Source organism: Periplaneta americana, chromosome 11 (assembly GCF_040183065.1).
Source record: "Periplaneta americana isolate PAMFEO1 chromosome 11, P.americana_PAMFEO1_priV1, whole genome shotgun sequence".
NCBI classification, from domain to species: domain Eukaryota; kingdom Metazoa; phylum Arthropoda; class Insecta; order Blattodea; family Blattidae; genus Periplaneta; species Periplaneta americana.
This window is the reverse complement of record NC_091127.1, coordinates 134,245,065-134,259,326: the sequence shown is the minus strand read 5'-3', so window position 1 is coordinate 134,259,326 and position 14,262 is coordinate 134,245,065. Positions and strand designations below refer to the sequence as shown.

Here is a 14,262-nt window from a genome sequence, read left to right as displayed (position 1 = left end):
GATTACCGAAAAGCAATGGTGATGTTGCTATCTGTTTTGATGTGTGTATGTAGGCACGCCAAGGGGGAGAGAGGTGCGGGCCAATGGAAGTACTGTTTCTTCCAACAAGATGAACAAATGAGGACATCGCTGTAGAAATAAAGAACGTAGCAAGAGAAAAATTCGAAGCTAATTAAACGTGCAATATATGTTTACGAATGAAATAATAATACCATGCGATACAAGAGACATATTCACATGCAACGGAACAAACTAGAGTCTTAATGTAACTATCACAACGCGACATTCTATCAGTGTCCTTTCTCTTCCGACTGTACTCTTGAATATCGTTCAAGCTCTCTTGTGACCTTTCCTGTCGCCCGCTCTTTCTTATCACATTATTTCATTTGCATTCCTTCCATCGGTATTCCCTGCTTGCGAGACCTATACCTACTATTCTGCTATTCACGAAAATCAATATTCAAAATTTATAGAGGTATTAAAAGATAAATTTGCAAATCGATTTGCATGGATACCTTTAAGCTCTATTTTTATTTTCTAAAGAGGTTTCTGACTGGAGTCCTAATTATTTAAAAAGTAATTCCTTTCACACAAATGGGTTTAAGAACATACTGTCTATACACCTCTATTTACCACTCTGTCTCATGTAAAAACAGACTTTGGGGGGAGGAGAAGGGGAGAAATCGTTCCAGCTGATTTTGAGTAAATCGCCATTGCTATTTTAATTATTCTTTGATAAAAATGATTACATTTTACGTACATAATTCCTATTCGAATTCACTTGTAGAAACTAAATATGAACAAAATACAACATATAATTTAGGAGAAATCGCTTTATACAGACAGATGGCAATGCAAAAACCATTTCTTCGGTGTCAGGGTAATTTCCGTGAATATCTCGATTCTTTTTATAGCATCACAATACTTTTTTATATACAGTCCTCACCAATCAGAAAACTTTAACAGAGTTCTGAACGAAAGTCCCAAGAGTTATGAGATTATGGCGTCTTCTTTACTGTAACTCTGAAACATGTTTTAACATACATGCTTTCACAGAAACATTTCTGTCTTAACTGGGAACTATATTGCTAAAAATCTAATAGATCATCTGCCACTATCATCAATCGTTTATACAACTTACAGCTAATGAGGAAGAATAAAATATAAGAATTTATTTTTTATAAACACATGTTTTGGCACAAATTTTAAGTATGAACTCCCGAGACTGACGAACTCTAAGGAAGATATAACAGAAATGGAATGAAATGAATGAATGTATGATAACAAGAATTTTGTATGCTTTTGATGAACAAAACAAGGAGGCAATCCTAATATACTGGCACTTACAAATCTTATTCTTGATATCATTATGAATGGACAATTGCTCAGTTATTTCTCATATTGACAAATAGTTACAACACTGTAAATCAGATTTTAAAGTCGTTTATCTTCAGTGTCTCATGAAATGTAGTTAGACCAGTCATGGGTGTGCCTTATGATCAGCTCAATGACTGCATTTTATCTTATAATACTGACCGTGATTTAGAAACACGCAGCCAGGGGCATTAAAGCAGAAGATAATTCTTTTAATGTGGTGTAACCTTTTCTCTCTCTCTCTTTTTATTTTGCAAAAATAAAGAGAAACTTTCATAAAGCATTAATTATTTTTTATCCTGTGAATCAAATAAGAGTTCTTTTTGAGATCAAATCACACAAAAAAGATATCAAACTTCAAGAAAAACCTTTGAACATTTTGTACTGAAAGTATGTACTTGTGATTTAATGAAGCAGAATGTTTGCAAAGGTTTTATTGTTTTTGTATTTTTTTTTTATTTCATAATTAACACAATACTACTTTTCTTAAGATTCAAATTGTTGTAGCACTGTAGTTATTAAGAATTAAACCCACATTCATTATGATTTTCTAACAGCACAAGAATAGCTCACGTAAGTGCCAGCATAATTTTGAGAATAATCATATATATTTACCACAAATAAAGTATCTCTACAATACAGCAGGTATGCAATTTGGCTGTATAGAATACGGTAAGAATTCTAGGCAATTCTGCTACATACATAGGACAGCTTTCCAAAGACACTTTTTCACACTATTGCAAAGTGGATCATTGTAGCACAGTGCAAAATTTCCCATTTAAGCATTAAAACACACAGTGATCTTTCCTTTGCTACATGTCTTACAGCTTTTGATACAGACAAGAATGTCAGGATTAATCCATCTTCTATATCAAAACATATTGCACTTATATCAAGCAATGTCAGTCAAAAGTACGTAAGCACCATGGATAAATTCACGGAATCTTATTCATATAAAGCTGTTCCAGAACACTTATTGGATTCCAGTAAATTTCATTCTCATGGGCAAAAAAAAGGTACAGCTGAATCCCATTATAGCAAGAGACATGAAATACACGTAAGTCGTCTTTATAATTATTCGTGATATCCGAAAATCTTTTTACATAAATTTATAGCAATAATTATTTTAATTATTTAGAATGAGATGTTATTTAAATATGATATGAAACAAAATAGAAAAAGAAACAAAACTGTGAAATAATCATTAAATTACTAAAACATAAATTGTATAAAGGTAAGCAGCTGAAATTTTATAAGGCTCTAACTGGGTGTATTTGTGTAATTACGGTATATTGTTCTGAAGTCACGCATAAAAAAACAAATGAATCACTGTGATAGCTGAGACGAAATTTCCTCGTGCTGTAGGAGTTTCAGAGCTAATGTAATATCGAATGACGATACTAAACAGTGACTACATAACTTTTAATTAAAGAATAACATAAATAAGAACACAAAAAAGTGAATGAGTATAAATAAAGTGAATTCATTTCTTGTCAAATTTATTTTAAATTATAAATGTAATAGAAGAAGAAATGATGGCATACCGAGGAAGAAATTAATTTGATAAAATATGAAGAGGTTTTCTTTACTGTATAGACAGAAGATGAATTACTGCAATATGGTTGTTATCTAATGTCCATCTATTTGCCAATGAAGCCATCTGTCACCTTGCAACTCAGTAACAATGAACAACTTCAGTACCGGTAGTGTAACCACTTTGATGCAGAGAAATAAATTAATGGAAAAGAATCCCAACCAGAATTTGAACCTGGGCCCACTCGTTTCATGGCCAGATGCACTAACTGTTACTCCACAACAGTGGACTTAACTGCTACTGACTTTGTACCAATTATTGTTTAATGTTTTGACCATTAACAAATAAATAGCGAGCAGCTATAGCATTCCAAACTTAATGAAATATTAATTTTGATAAGGATATTGAATATGTTGCTATGGACGTTCATTATTAAAAATCATACATTTTGATGAAAGTAAGAAGAAATTGTACTAGACACAAATACTGCTAAATAATTTGTTAGTTTTCAACACTCCTGATGTAGTCAACTAGATCTTTATAAATTCTGCTCATCTAGCAGAATTTAATTTCATTTCTGAGGTGGGACATCTGCAAGACAAAATTTATTACCCTGATGGTACAATGATAGTCAAAGATGATTACTATAGTCCCGTCACTCTAATTTCCGGCAGCCAATCGCGTTGCAGGTCGGCTACATTTAAATGTGTGCGTCTTGTGATTCGCTGAGGAAGACGTTATTCATTTCTTAAGGCTCGATAAATACTTAATATAATCGCCCGTCATTTTGGCTCTTTCATTGGCGTTCGCAGAAAGCACATGAAGACGTTATCTGCTGCTCAATTATTTGCTAAATTACAGTGCGTTTGATTTATTATCATAGGAGCTACGACATGATAATGTTTAACAGTGTGGCAAATAGATTCCTCGTAAGGTAACTCGGCAACGAAAGAACAAAAATGGCGAACGATACTACCTATCTAGAATTTATAGAGCCTTCACTTACTAAGACGTAAGCAAAGAGGAGTCACGCCAGGAATAACAGCGCCGCTAATATAGCAGAGGAATTTTCACACCTCAAAGGGCACCAATGAAGAATTACATGTCAGACACCAAAAAACAGGAGTCCACTCTCATGGAGTAATGGTTAGCATGTCTCACTGTGAAATGAACGGGCCCAGTTAGGAAAAGTTACCTGGTTGAGATTTTTCTGGGTTTTTTCCTCAACCCATCAAGAGCAATGCTGGGCAATTTTAGGTGCTGGATCCTGAACTCAGTTTGCTGGCATTATCAGCTTCATTTCACCCAGACACTAGATAACTATTGCAGTTGACAAAGCATCGTAAAATAAATCAATATTAAAATAAAATAAAATGAAATATAAAAAGACTATATGTAAACAATGTAAAGGCTATTTTGAGAATTTAGCTTATGATATCACTCGATTAAATTTTCAAAAGTTCTTCTTAAGGTCTTTATGTTTTAAGTCCCCAGGTTTATTTCCGACTGTAGGAAACCATACTACAGATTTATTTTTCGTAAAAGAATCCATTATTCTCAACCTGGTCTCACCCCATGATACCTAGAGTCAACGGCAATTCAGAAGGCAGTAGTCTGCTAGCGTTTGCGTCGAGAGAGACAGATAGAGAGGGCAAGGCAGCATACAACATTGTCACATCATACTTCACGCGCACATGTGATACAAATAGCGCAGGAGAGAATTTAAATTATCAAAAGACAATAATGAACTTAGCCGTTGATTACTGTAAGCATGACACCAAACAAACCCTGTTTCCTTCACTAACAGTATTCTTTGCACGGTTCTCAATCCCACACCACATGCTTCTGCAGTCATTTCTTGCACATTGGCAACATTGCAGCCAGCATCAAGATGGCTGGCAGTGTTCTGCTCGTCAACGTTTTTAAAATAATTATACACCTGAAACAATATTTTCCGCACCTGCCTGTGCAAAAAAAACGCGCGCGCACGCACGCACACACACACACACAGTAAATGTCAGTTTTACTTATTCAGTGTATTGAAACACTCACACGTGAACAAATAAACTCAGGAAGTACTTGTTACAGAATAATTCCGATTGGTTCTACTGCACAAGCTTGTGACGTCACATGCCAGAAATGCTACGGCGCATATAGCAGCCAGCCGCCTTCCGAACTGCCGTCTAGTCTAGTTCCAAAGGGGAGCATGATAACCTTGAGATGCACACAGATACCATCCCATTTCTTCAGTTTAGTTTGTATGCCTGTTCCAAATTTTAATAGAATCCAATCTCCCATCTAGCCAGAAGGCATCAAACATCTTAATGTTTAATGTTCTGTAGGTACATAATGTATTATTATTTTCGGAAGTACAAGATTTCTGTTTTCTATTCTTCCTATTAGCTCAACTTCTTTCCTGATATAAAAGTATGCATTTCACAGCGAATCATATGAACTTGAAGTCTGCTGACTCGACTTTCTTCTACCTTTCGATTTTGTGTCCCATTCTCACTTACACAGGTCTTTATAAGCACTTCGGTCTCTTAAAATAGCACCTTATAAAATTTAAACTGCGTGCTTTTCAAGTAGCAACAGTTTCTATAATTTCTCTCGCTATAATGAAATTCTCTTTTAAAACATATTTGTTCTATAGAACAGTAATAAAACTTATAATGCAGGAACAAAATGTTTTTATCTGAAACCTAACACATTAGAATAAAACAAATAAATGAATAGTAGTTCACAGGTACAATCTACAAAAAGACCAGAAAATAACTTATCTAAATGCTAATTACACTACTGCAAACAGATGCAAAATGGTGAGCCACGCTGCAGTGTGGACTATGACTCACCACGTCTGAATGACAAAATAGTATTTATTGTTATGTAAATAACTGATGTAAGGGTTTTATAGAGACTTCTCTCTTTATTTTACAGAGGAACGCTACTTAAAACATAACTACACGTCTTAAAACGTGTGAATTTGTACTTAAAATAATTTCCATTTGTTTTAATATCATACGACAGAGAAAATATTTATGCATATTTGTTCTATTGTACAATTAATGTTAAAGATAAAAATTAAGTTCGAAAGTGATAACAGAAAAATCACAATAAGAAATGTTATTCTTGTAAAACAAGAAATGGAAGTCTATATGAGTTTGCATTTAATTTTTTACTAAAATTAATTAACTAAACCAAGCAAATTTTATACTTAGTAACAGTAAAAATATGTAATTCACACAAGAAAACAAATTTAGATAGATTATCACCATTACTAACTGTAAACTGCTATAAATTAGACACATAAATTACCAATATATAAAATAAAATCAAGAATTCTCTGCATTTAACAAAGAAATGTACACAACCAAACATTACACGCATATATACAAAACTAAATGTTTGATTAACATACTAAAAGTAAACACATAAACCCCATATTTGACTGTGTCAATGACATAAAAGTATCATAACTGTACTGAAACTAATGGGTTTTCAGCTTCAATTTAGTAACACTACTCAGGATGACTATTAGTAAGAGTAGGTGTTTTTATATGTGGTCACGTGCTGATTTGAACACACTATCCTGACATGTAGCTTTAACTTCAGTACTGCGGAAGAAAACAAAACTGTCAGGACAGAAACGTCTCAGCAGAGATTTGAACAAGGTACCTCCTGATTGCAAAGCAAGCCTTAAGCCGAACTTGCTAAAAATAATACCTAACAGTTAAATGCCATTTGCTACGTAACATATCAAACAGGTTTTTCATTTATTTTAAAGACCGTCCGAGTATTATAAAAATATGTAGCAAATATGGAACGACTAATACAACTGTTAAAATATTGGTTACAAAAGCTAAACCACATTGCTTTGATAGTTTTCATCTAATCTAATAAAATCAACCCAATTGTTTTGCATGAAAATGAACACTTGTGATTGCTTGTATGTGCTACCAAAAAATAAAAACAGATTATTTACAATGTGGCCAACAGAATTTGTTGTATTATCATTACTCACGTCACAGTTTGGTATCAAATGACTATATACACAATTTTTTTTTTTTGTTTTTTGTTTTGGTAGCTGAGTAACGAAATATTCCATGTTAGGTGAAGTTAATGAGAGGGATCTGGAGGGTCAGAACAGGCACAGCGGGCTGACAGTTCCTCATATGGCTTCCCATGTAGGAAGCAAACCAACACTACAGTCATGTTATCACAGCCGAGCCCACCCATCTGGCAGTCAGGTGCAAGGCAGCGAGTCATCAGGTCCTCGCAGATGTCCTCTGGGTCCATCCCAGATCCGATACGCAAGCGAACAAACTCAACCACCTCCTGCACAACATACAAAACACATTGAAACTGTAACCTCTAAACACAAATTATTAGAATACTTCTGAAAAAACTACTGGAATGAATTAGTTTTACTGAAGAAACTACATTCATCAAAATCTTAACCAATCCAAAACTCTGGTTGTTGGTTTCTTCCATATCTATGAATCTCTAACACTGCTATCCTAACTCTAGCCCTTCCACAAACTTCAATTATCTTGAACAAATTTTCACAGTCTCAGGAATCTTCTATGCCACATCAATAAATTAAAAATACAGTTATATTGTCAGACTCCAAAGCAGCTATTCTATCAATAGTCTCTAGACACACACCATCTCAAACAGCAGAAATAATTAAAATGCTCTCTCAATTAATAACCTACAAATTAAACCAAACCCTTTAACTCTATTAAATATAGAATATAATCTAAATTTAACAGAAGAAATACTAAAATCAGAAGTAAACACTGAAATACTAAAACAACTGCCTTTAGAGACAATATTAGATATCCTCCACAAAACTGGCTTCATTTATACACTGACGGATCCTTGATCTCCAGAGAACAAGGTGCCGGTGCAGGTGTTATGTGCTGTCTCTTCTCACTTTATAGATCTCTTGGGTATGGAACAACAAGTTTTGATGGAGAAATCATTGCAATAAGTGACAGTCTCAGGAATCTTGTATGCCACATCAATAAATTTAAAAATGCAGTTATATTGTCAGACTCTAAAGCAGCTATTCTATCAATAGTCTTTAAACACACACCTTAATCTCAAACAGCAGAAATAACTAAAATGCTCTCTCAATTAATATCACTCAATAAAAGAATTGTATTCCAATGGATACAATCCCATTGTGGAATCCTGGGAAACGAGAATGCGGATGCTTTAGCAAAGAAGGGCAGCACTGCTACTTACAGACCTGTTACTAAATCTACGTATTACTCTGTGAAAAGATTTATTAAATCTATATACTTAGACTTCAACAAACAAAATTTGATAACAAAATCTCAAGGGAAAAAATGGAACTCTCTGCATCAAAATCCACAGTTAATTCCCGATTTACCACGAAAATCGTCTGTAGCTGCATTTAGATTGACAACAGGCCATGATTGTTTGGCCAAACACCTGCATAAAATTGGAATATATCAGTCCCCTAACTGCCCATTGTGCAACTCAAACCAAGAAATGGATTCGGAACACCTCAAAATCTGTGCTTCAGTGGCTGGCCATGATAATATCTTTGAAAAATATTGGAGTGCAAGAGGTCAAATAACTTTATTGTCAAACGCCTGGCATTAGAAAATAACAACAACATTAATAACACTCAATAAAAGAATTGTATTCCAACGGATACCATCCCATTGTGGAATCCTGGGAAACGAGAATGCGGATGCTTTAGCAAAGAAGGGCAGCACTGCTACTTACAGACCTGTTACTAAATCTACGTATTACTCTGTGAAAAGATTTATTAGATCTACATACTTAGACTTCAACAAACAAAATTTGATAACACAATCTCAAGGGAAAAAGTGGAAAACTCTGCATCATAATCCACAGTTGATTCCCAATTTACCACGCAAATCGTCTGTAGCTGCATTTAAATTGGCAACAGGCCATGACTGTTTGGCCAAGCATCTGCATTGAATTGGAATATATCAGTCCCTTAACTGTCCATTGTGCAACTCAAATCAAGAAATGGATTCAGAACACCTCAAAATCTGTGCGTCAGTGGTTGACCATGACAATATCTTTGAAAAATATTGGAGTGCAAGAGGTCAAATGACTTTATTGTCAAATGCCTGGCATTAGAAAACAACAACAAATTTTCAGATTCTTCACATAACATCAGAAATATCAGTCTACAATACATATATCTGCAAGGCAGGAATATTGGGTGAAAAATAGCTAGCAAATTTTGCTGTATTTATTTGGTTCACGCAAAAGTTGATAGTGTTTTTTTGTTATGACAAAAGTTTTTGAGATGAATAGAATACAGAAATTAAACAATAATATGTTCTTCTACATTATCTATGACTCTTTGCCAATGCTGGGGTAGTTTTTCAATTCCACTTATTAAGAAATTTACTGGTTTGTAGTTAAAGAAGTCGTCAAGACAAGTTTGTAAAGCATCTTCGTTATCAAAGGAGTTCCCTTGAAGACTGTTGGATAGACAATGGAAAAGATGGAAATTGGAGGACACAAGTATGGGAGAATATGGGGGATTAGAAATCACCTCCCAACCAAGTTCCTGGACAGCTCTTTTGTCATGTTAGTGTGGGCGTACATTATCATGCTGGAGCAGCACTTGATGCAGTTTTCCCAATAGTTTTTCTTCAACTGTGGCAGCAAGGCGTCTAAGTTGTTGGTAATAAATGTCAGCAGTTATGGTTACATTCCTAGAAAGCAATTTGTGATACATGGCGCCTTCTTTATGCCACCAGATGCGTAACATTATCATCTGTGGATGGACACTAACTTTTGTATGGGGTGTTGTGTGTTGAAACAACAGAACTATTTTCTTGCTACACAGCATAGATGTTTCGAGTCACCTCCGCTGCCTTTGCTCCTCTATTAAACTCAAACAAAAGACTGTCGAAAGTGTTAGTTTTTTTCACTTGACACTCCATCTTTTTTAGCCCACAAATAGCACAAATTATCTTCAAATCAGCAAAATTCAAGGCATATTTACAAGCACAACATTCCAAATAACAAATGACAAGCATAAAACAATCTCCTAACAACGCAGTGTTGTGATGACGAAAAAAAACGCTACAAACTTATGCATCAACCTAAGGTACCTGTAAATTAAGTAGTAATATTGACAAAATTATATTCCATCCAAAGTATACAATTAAGAATATTGCTTATTCATAATTCAAATTGTATTAATAACAATTATATGGAGTTTTGCCTTTTATCAACAGAGTTCTTTCACTTGATGTAAATCTACAACATGATGTCACTGGCTTCACTTCCCTCCTAAAAGAAGTTATGGTGATTACTTTTTTTGCCCTTAAAAATCCAATGATCTCAGCCTAGTTTGAAGTCACGAATTTTGAATCTAATTGGAGTGTTCATGCAGTATTATTGCTTCTAATATTAGATACAGAAGGGTCTTCCATCAAATCATCACAAAAATGTGCAATTCTCAACTTTTGTACGTATTTTTGTTTTTAAAAAAACTTATTCCACATTCAGAAAATGTGATTGTGTGTAAAATTTAATCGTTTTTAGATTTTTTTAGTGACTAGTTTTTAAGGTATCATTCTTTGAAAATTGTCTAATATGTCAAATTGGTGAGTCACATGGCAGCTGAGGCAATGTAATTCGAGAATGTGAAGCGATAGAATGTTCACAGTGGTGTCAAGTCATGCTTGCATTGTCAATATTTAAGTAAAAAAATACTGAAAGCGACTTAAAAAATATCAGTCAAAATATTTTGAGGGTAAAATTACTATCATGTTGTTCCTATGGCGAATGGTTGAGACATTATCATTTTACAACTAAATATGGAAGAATATAATACCAGCTGATTGGAAAACAAACCAAAAAAAAACAGTTATTATTCCTGTTTTTTATTTATTTTTTATTTTATTGGGTTATTTTACGATGCTTTATCAACATCTCAGGTTATTTAGCGTCTGAATGAAATGAAGGTGATAATGCCGGTGAAATGAGTCCGGGGTCCAGCACCGAAAGTTACCCAGCATTTGCTCGTATTGGGTTGAGGGAAAACCCCTGAAAAAACCTCAACCAGGTAACTTGCCCCGACCGGGATTCGAACCCGGGCCAGCTGGTTTCGCGGCCAGACACGCTGACTGTTACTCCACAGGTGTGGACTATTCCTGTTTTGAGAAAGAACAAATCCACTAAAGATATTCCCAGTTATAGACCAACATAACTTACTAGTGTACTAGTAAAAAATAGTGGAAATAATGGTTTCAAACAGACCTAACTGGTTTAACCTAATCTCCCCATGCCAAGCTAGATTTAGAAAGTTTTATTCTTCTAATGAACAAGTCATTCGTCTCAGTCAAGAAACAGAAAATTCTTTCAACAAATAAGAGGATGTTTTGGCTATCTTTATAGACTTTCAGACAGCTTATGCCTCTATTTGAAGACGTAACATGTTACATAAATTAGGCATAAAGAATAATATGTTTCATTGGCTTTCGGAATTCGTAACACAAAGATTTTATGCCACAAAATTTAATAATGTTACTTCTTGTGATACAGAGGTTTACCACAGGCATCAGTTTTTTCTACAACTTCATTGAATGTTTACATCAATGACCTCCCCAAAGTCCTGAAAAGGACTGGAATGAAAACTGCGTTGTTTTTTGATGATTTGGTAATGTGGACCTATAAGCCAAGAAAACTAAATGCCCAAAAAGCATATTAAGATATAAAAAGTTTGAGCACTAAAAATTAATAACCTTTCTTTCAAGATAAATATGAATAGAGAGAGTACATGTCTCTTACCTCATTTGTCATAACATCCCAGATTCCATCACAGGCAATGACCAAGAACTCCCAGTCAGAAGTGACTTCACGGACTTCAACATCTGGGTATGCTGTTTTTCATTTAGAAATACAAACCAAAGAGAAAAAATGTTACCAAGAAAATATACTGCGTGTTACAAACATTTTTGAGACAAGAAAACTTAATAGCAGACTTAAAGCTTTCATGGCAGTTGAGTTTTGAATTTAAATTGTGTTGCTGAGTAAGCTGTCTCCACAGCACTGATTGAATCCCTGAAACTACAAAATAGATTTTCAATACTGTCCAATTAATTTCTTGGCACATCAACAGATATTTAATTTAAAATAAAAGGAAATAAAGGAAACTTACTGTACAATTACGAATTCTGTAGCCCTAGCAGAGTTCTACATTTTTATGTGAGGCAGGGGATAACTACAGCAGTCTAAAGGGAAGCTTACAAAATACGTTTTTGAACAAACAATGTAAACAGCCAACTTCCTTCTCCTTGTAAAAAAATGTTAAGAATGGATTTTGCAAACACATAGAAAAACTAAAAAATAAGCCTTAGAAAAGAACACAATAGGCAGCAATCATTAGTAACATAGATTCTGTAAGCGAATGTAAGGAGGGCTGGAATTCTGATGCCCAAATGGAAGAAAAGACAACGTGATACGTGTTTCTTGCAGTAATAATTGTAAGAAGCTATCATCCCTGCTGCTTTTCATGGTTGTCTTGCTATTACCTGAGTTATGATAGGGGCCAGGGTTGCAGAATTCGGAATTGGACAGTAATTACATTTTAAGTAGAAAATATTAAAAATCTCAAGGTTTAATGATACTTTGTGAAGGAAGTTCTGCATTCCAAAATGTAAACTTTTATTTGAAGTGATTACAAAAAGAATGCAAAGTAAATGATTAAAACAGGAAAATTCTTTGAAAGATAACTATTCACACTAGTGGTATTCAAATGAAGGTATGTGAAGATTTCTTAGGGGGTACCTAAAATTCTTTTAAGCATATACGTTCCATGAAAGTTTCATTTTGGATTGATTGGTTAATAGAAGGAATACTGCAGTTTTTCCAACTCTGTTTGAACATAGTGGATGAAGTGAAGTTAGTATTGCTGATGGAGTTTCGGAAATAATCAAATAACACCTAAAAAATCTCATGTCCGTTGATAGTTCACTGAAAATAAAATTCGAGAACTTGTCAATTTGTGACTTTTGGTGTTACGCTCTCAAATAGTATATGGAACTAGTGACACGCCATCTCACACTTTCTGGCATTTCCACTTATTTGTGTGAGTAGAGTTTCTCTGCACTGACATCAATCAAAGCGAAACACAGAAATCACTTGAATCTGACACTCACATTCACAATGATTCGGCCAAGAATCAAGGAACTGGTGTACGGAAAAAATAAAGCTAAGGAATCTCATTAACAGGTCAGAACTACTTAAGTTAATAATGTAAGGTAATTTTTCTTTTCTATGGTATCTATAACATTGTTCCTTTAATTATTTATTTCATAGCATGATTATCTTTTTTTATAATTTAAAACTGGGTGATTTTTTTTTCGGAGAAGGGCCTGCAGGCAAGCACCACAGCCTTAGGCTTATTGTGCAACCTCCTTATGCTAGAATGATTGTTGAAGTCTATTAGGATCGCTCTTCAGGCGCATGATTCACTGCATGATGTCATTGTATTGATTCAACAACAGCATCTAGTTCTGACTGGAGACCTGATCCTCCGCTTGCCTGTGATGTTCCACGGGCTCCTCAGATCGATGGCATCTATTCGCAATTCATGTGCCTGAATCTGCTGCATCCTCAACCAGAAGAACATGTTGCAGTGATTCCACGACTCACCAAGGCACTATCTATCCGAGGGAGCTACACTACCCCTGGTCGCACGCAGTCTATACTGAAGCCTCTGCGGCTTCACTGGATATGTGCAGCTCCCGCAGATAGATGCCGCCTATGGGTAGATCGTGGGACCATGTCCGCCATGTTCTCCTGATCAACCTGTAAACTATTAAGATGATTAATGGGAATGATACTAATAAAGGTGAAATGATTCCGAGGTCCAACACTGAAAGTTACCCAACATTTCTGCTTCAAGTAGTTGAAAAAGAACCTCAGAAAAAACCCCAACCAGGATTTGAACCCGGGCCTGCTCATTTCACAGCCAAGAAGGCTAACCTTCACTCCACAGCAATGGACAAACTGGGTGATTTAACAATTGATAAATTGTTTAGTTTACTTCAGTTTAGATACAGTTTTGTATAATTTGAATTAAGTATAACAGCTTTGGGGGTACTAGTTTGAGTGGGAAAGTGTTTCTAGGGGTATGCAGAGAAAAAAAAAGGTTGAATACCACTGATTTGCACGATTTAATATTTATGAAATTAAAACAAGCACAGGAAACCTTGTACAGTCAACTCCGGTTATAGTGAGCCTCTGCAGACTTGCATATTTCGTTCACTACATCCGAAGTGTCTCTCCTCTAACCTTAAAAGATAGAAATGAATGAAATTGTG

General features: G+C 34.9%; 1 protein-coding gene across 5 annotated transcripts in view; it reads right to left on the bottom strand.

Annotated features, from left to right (window-relative positions):
* Positions 1 to 696: 696 nt before the first annotated feature.
* LOC138709358 (probable protein phosphatase 2C T23F11.1) overlaps positions 697 to 14,262 on the bottom strand; it is a 38,073-nt gene continuing 24,507 nt past the window's right edge. For all 5 annotated transcript variants that reach the window (XM_069840076.1, XM_069840074.1, XM_069840075.1 and 2 more), the window contains 2 exons: positions 11,726 to 11,817; positions 697 to 7,243 (listed from right to left, as the gene is read on the bottom strand). In XM_069840076.1, coding sequence (XP_069696177.1) covers positions 7,025 to 7,243; positions 11,726 to 11,817 — 311 coding nt within the window. In that variant the 3' untranslated portion in view covers positions 697 to 7,024. The remainder of the gene's footprint in view (positions 7,244 to 11,725; positions 11,818 to 14,262) is intronic.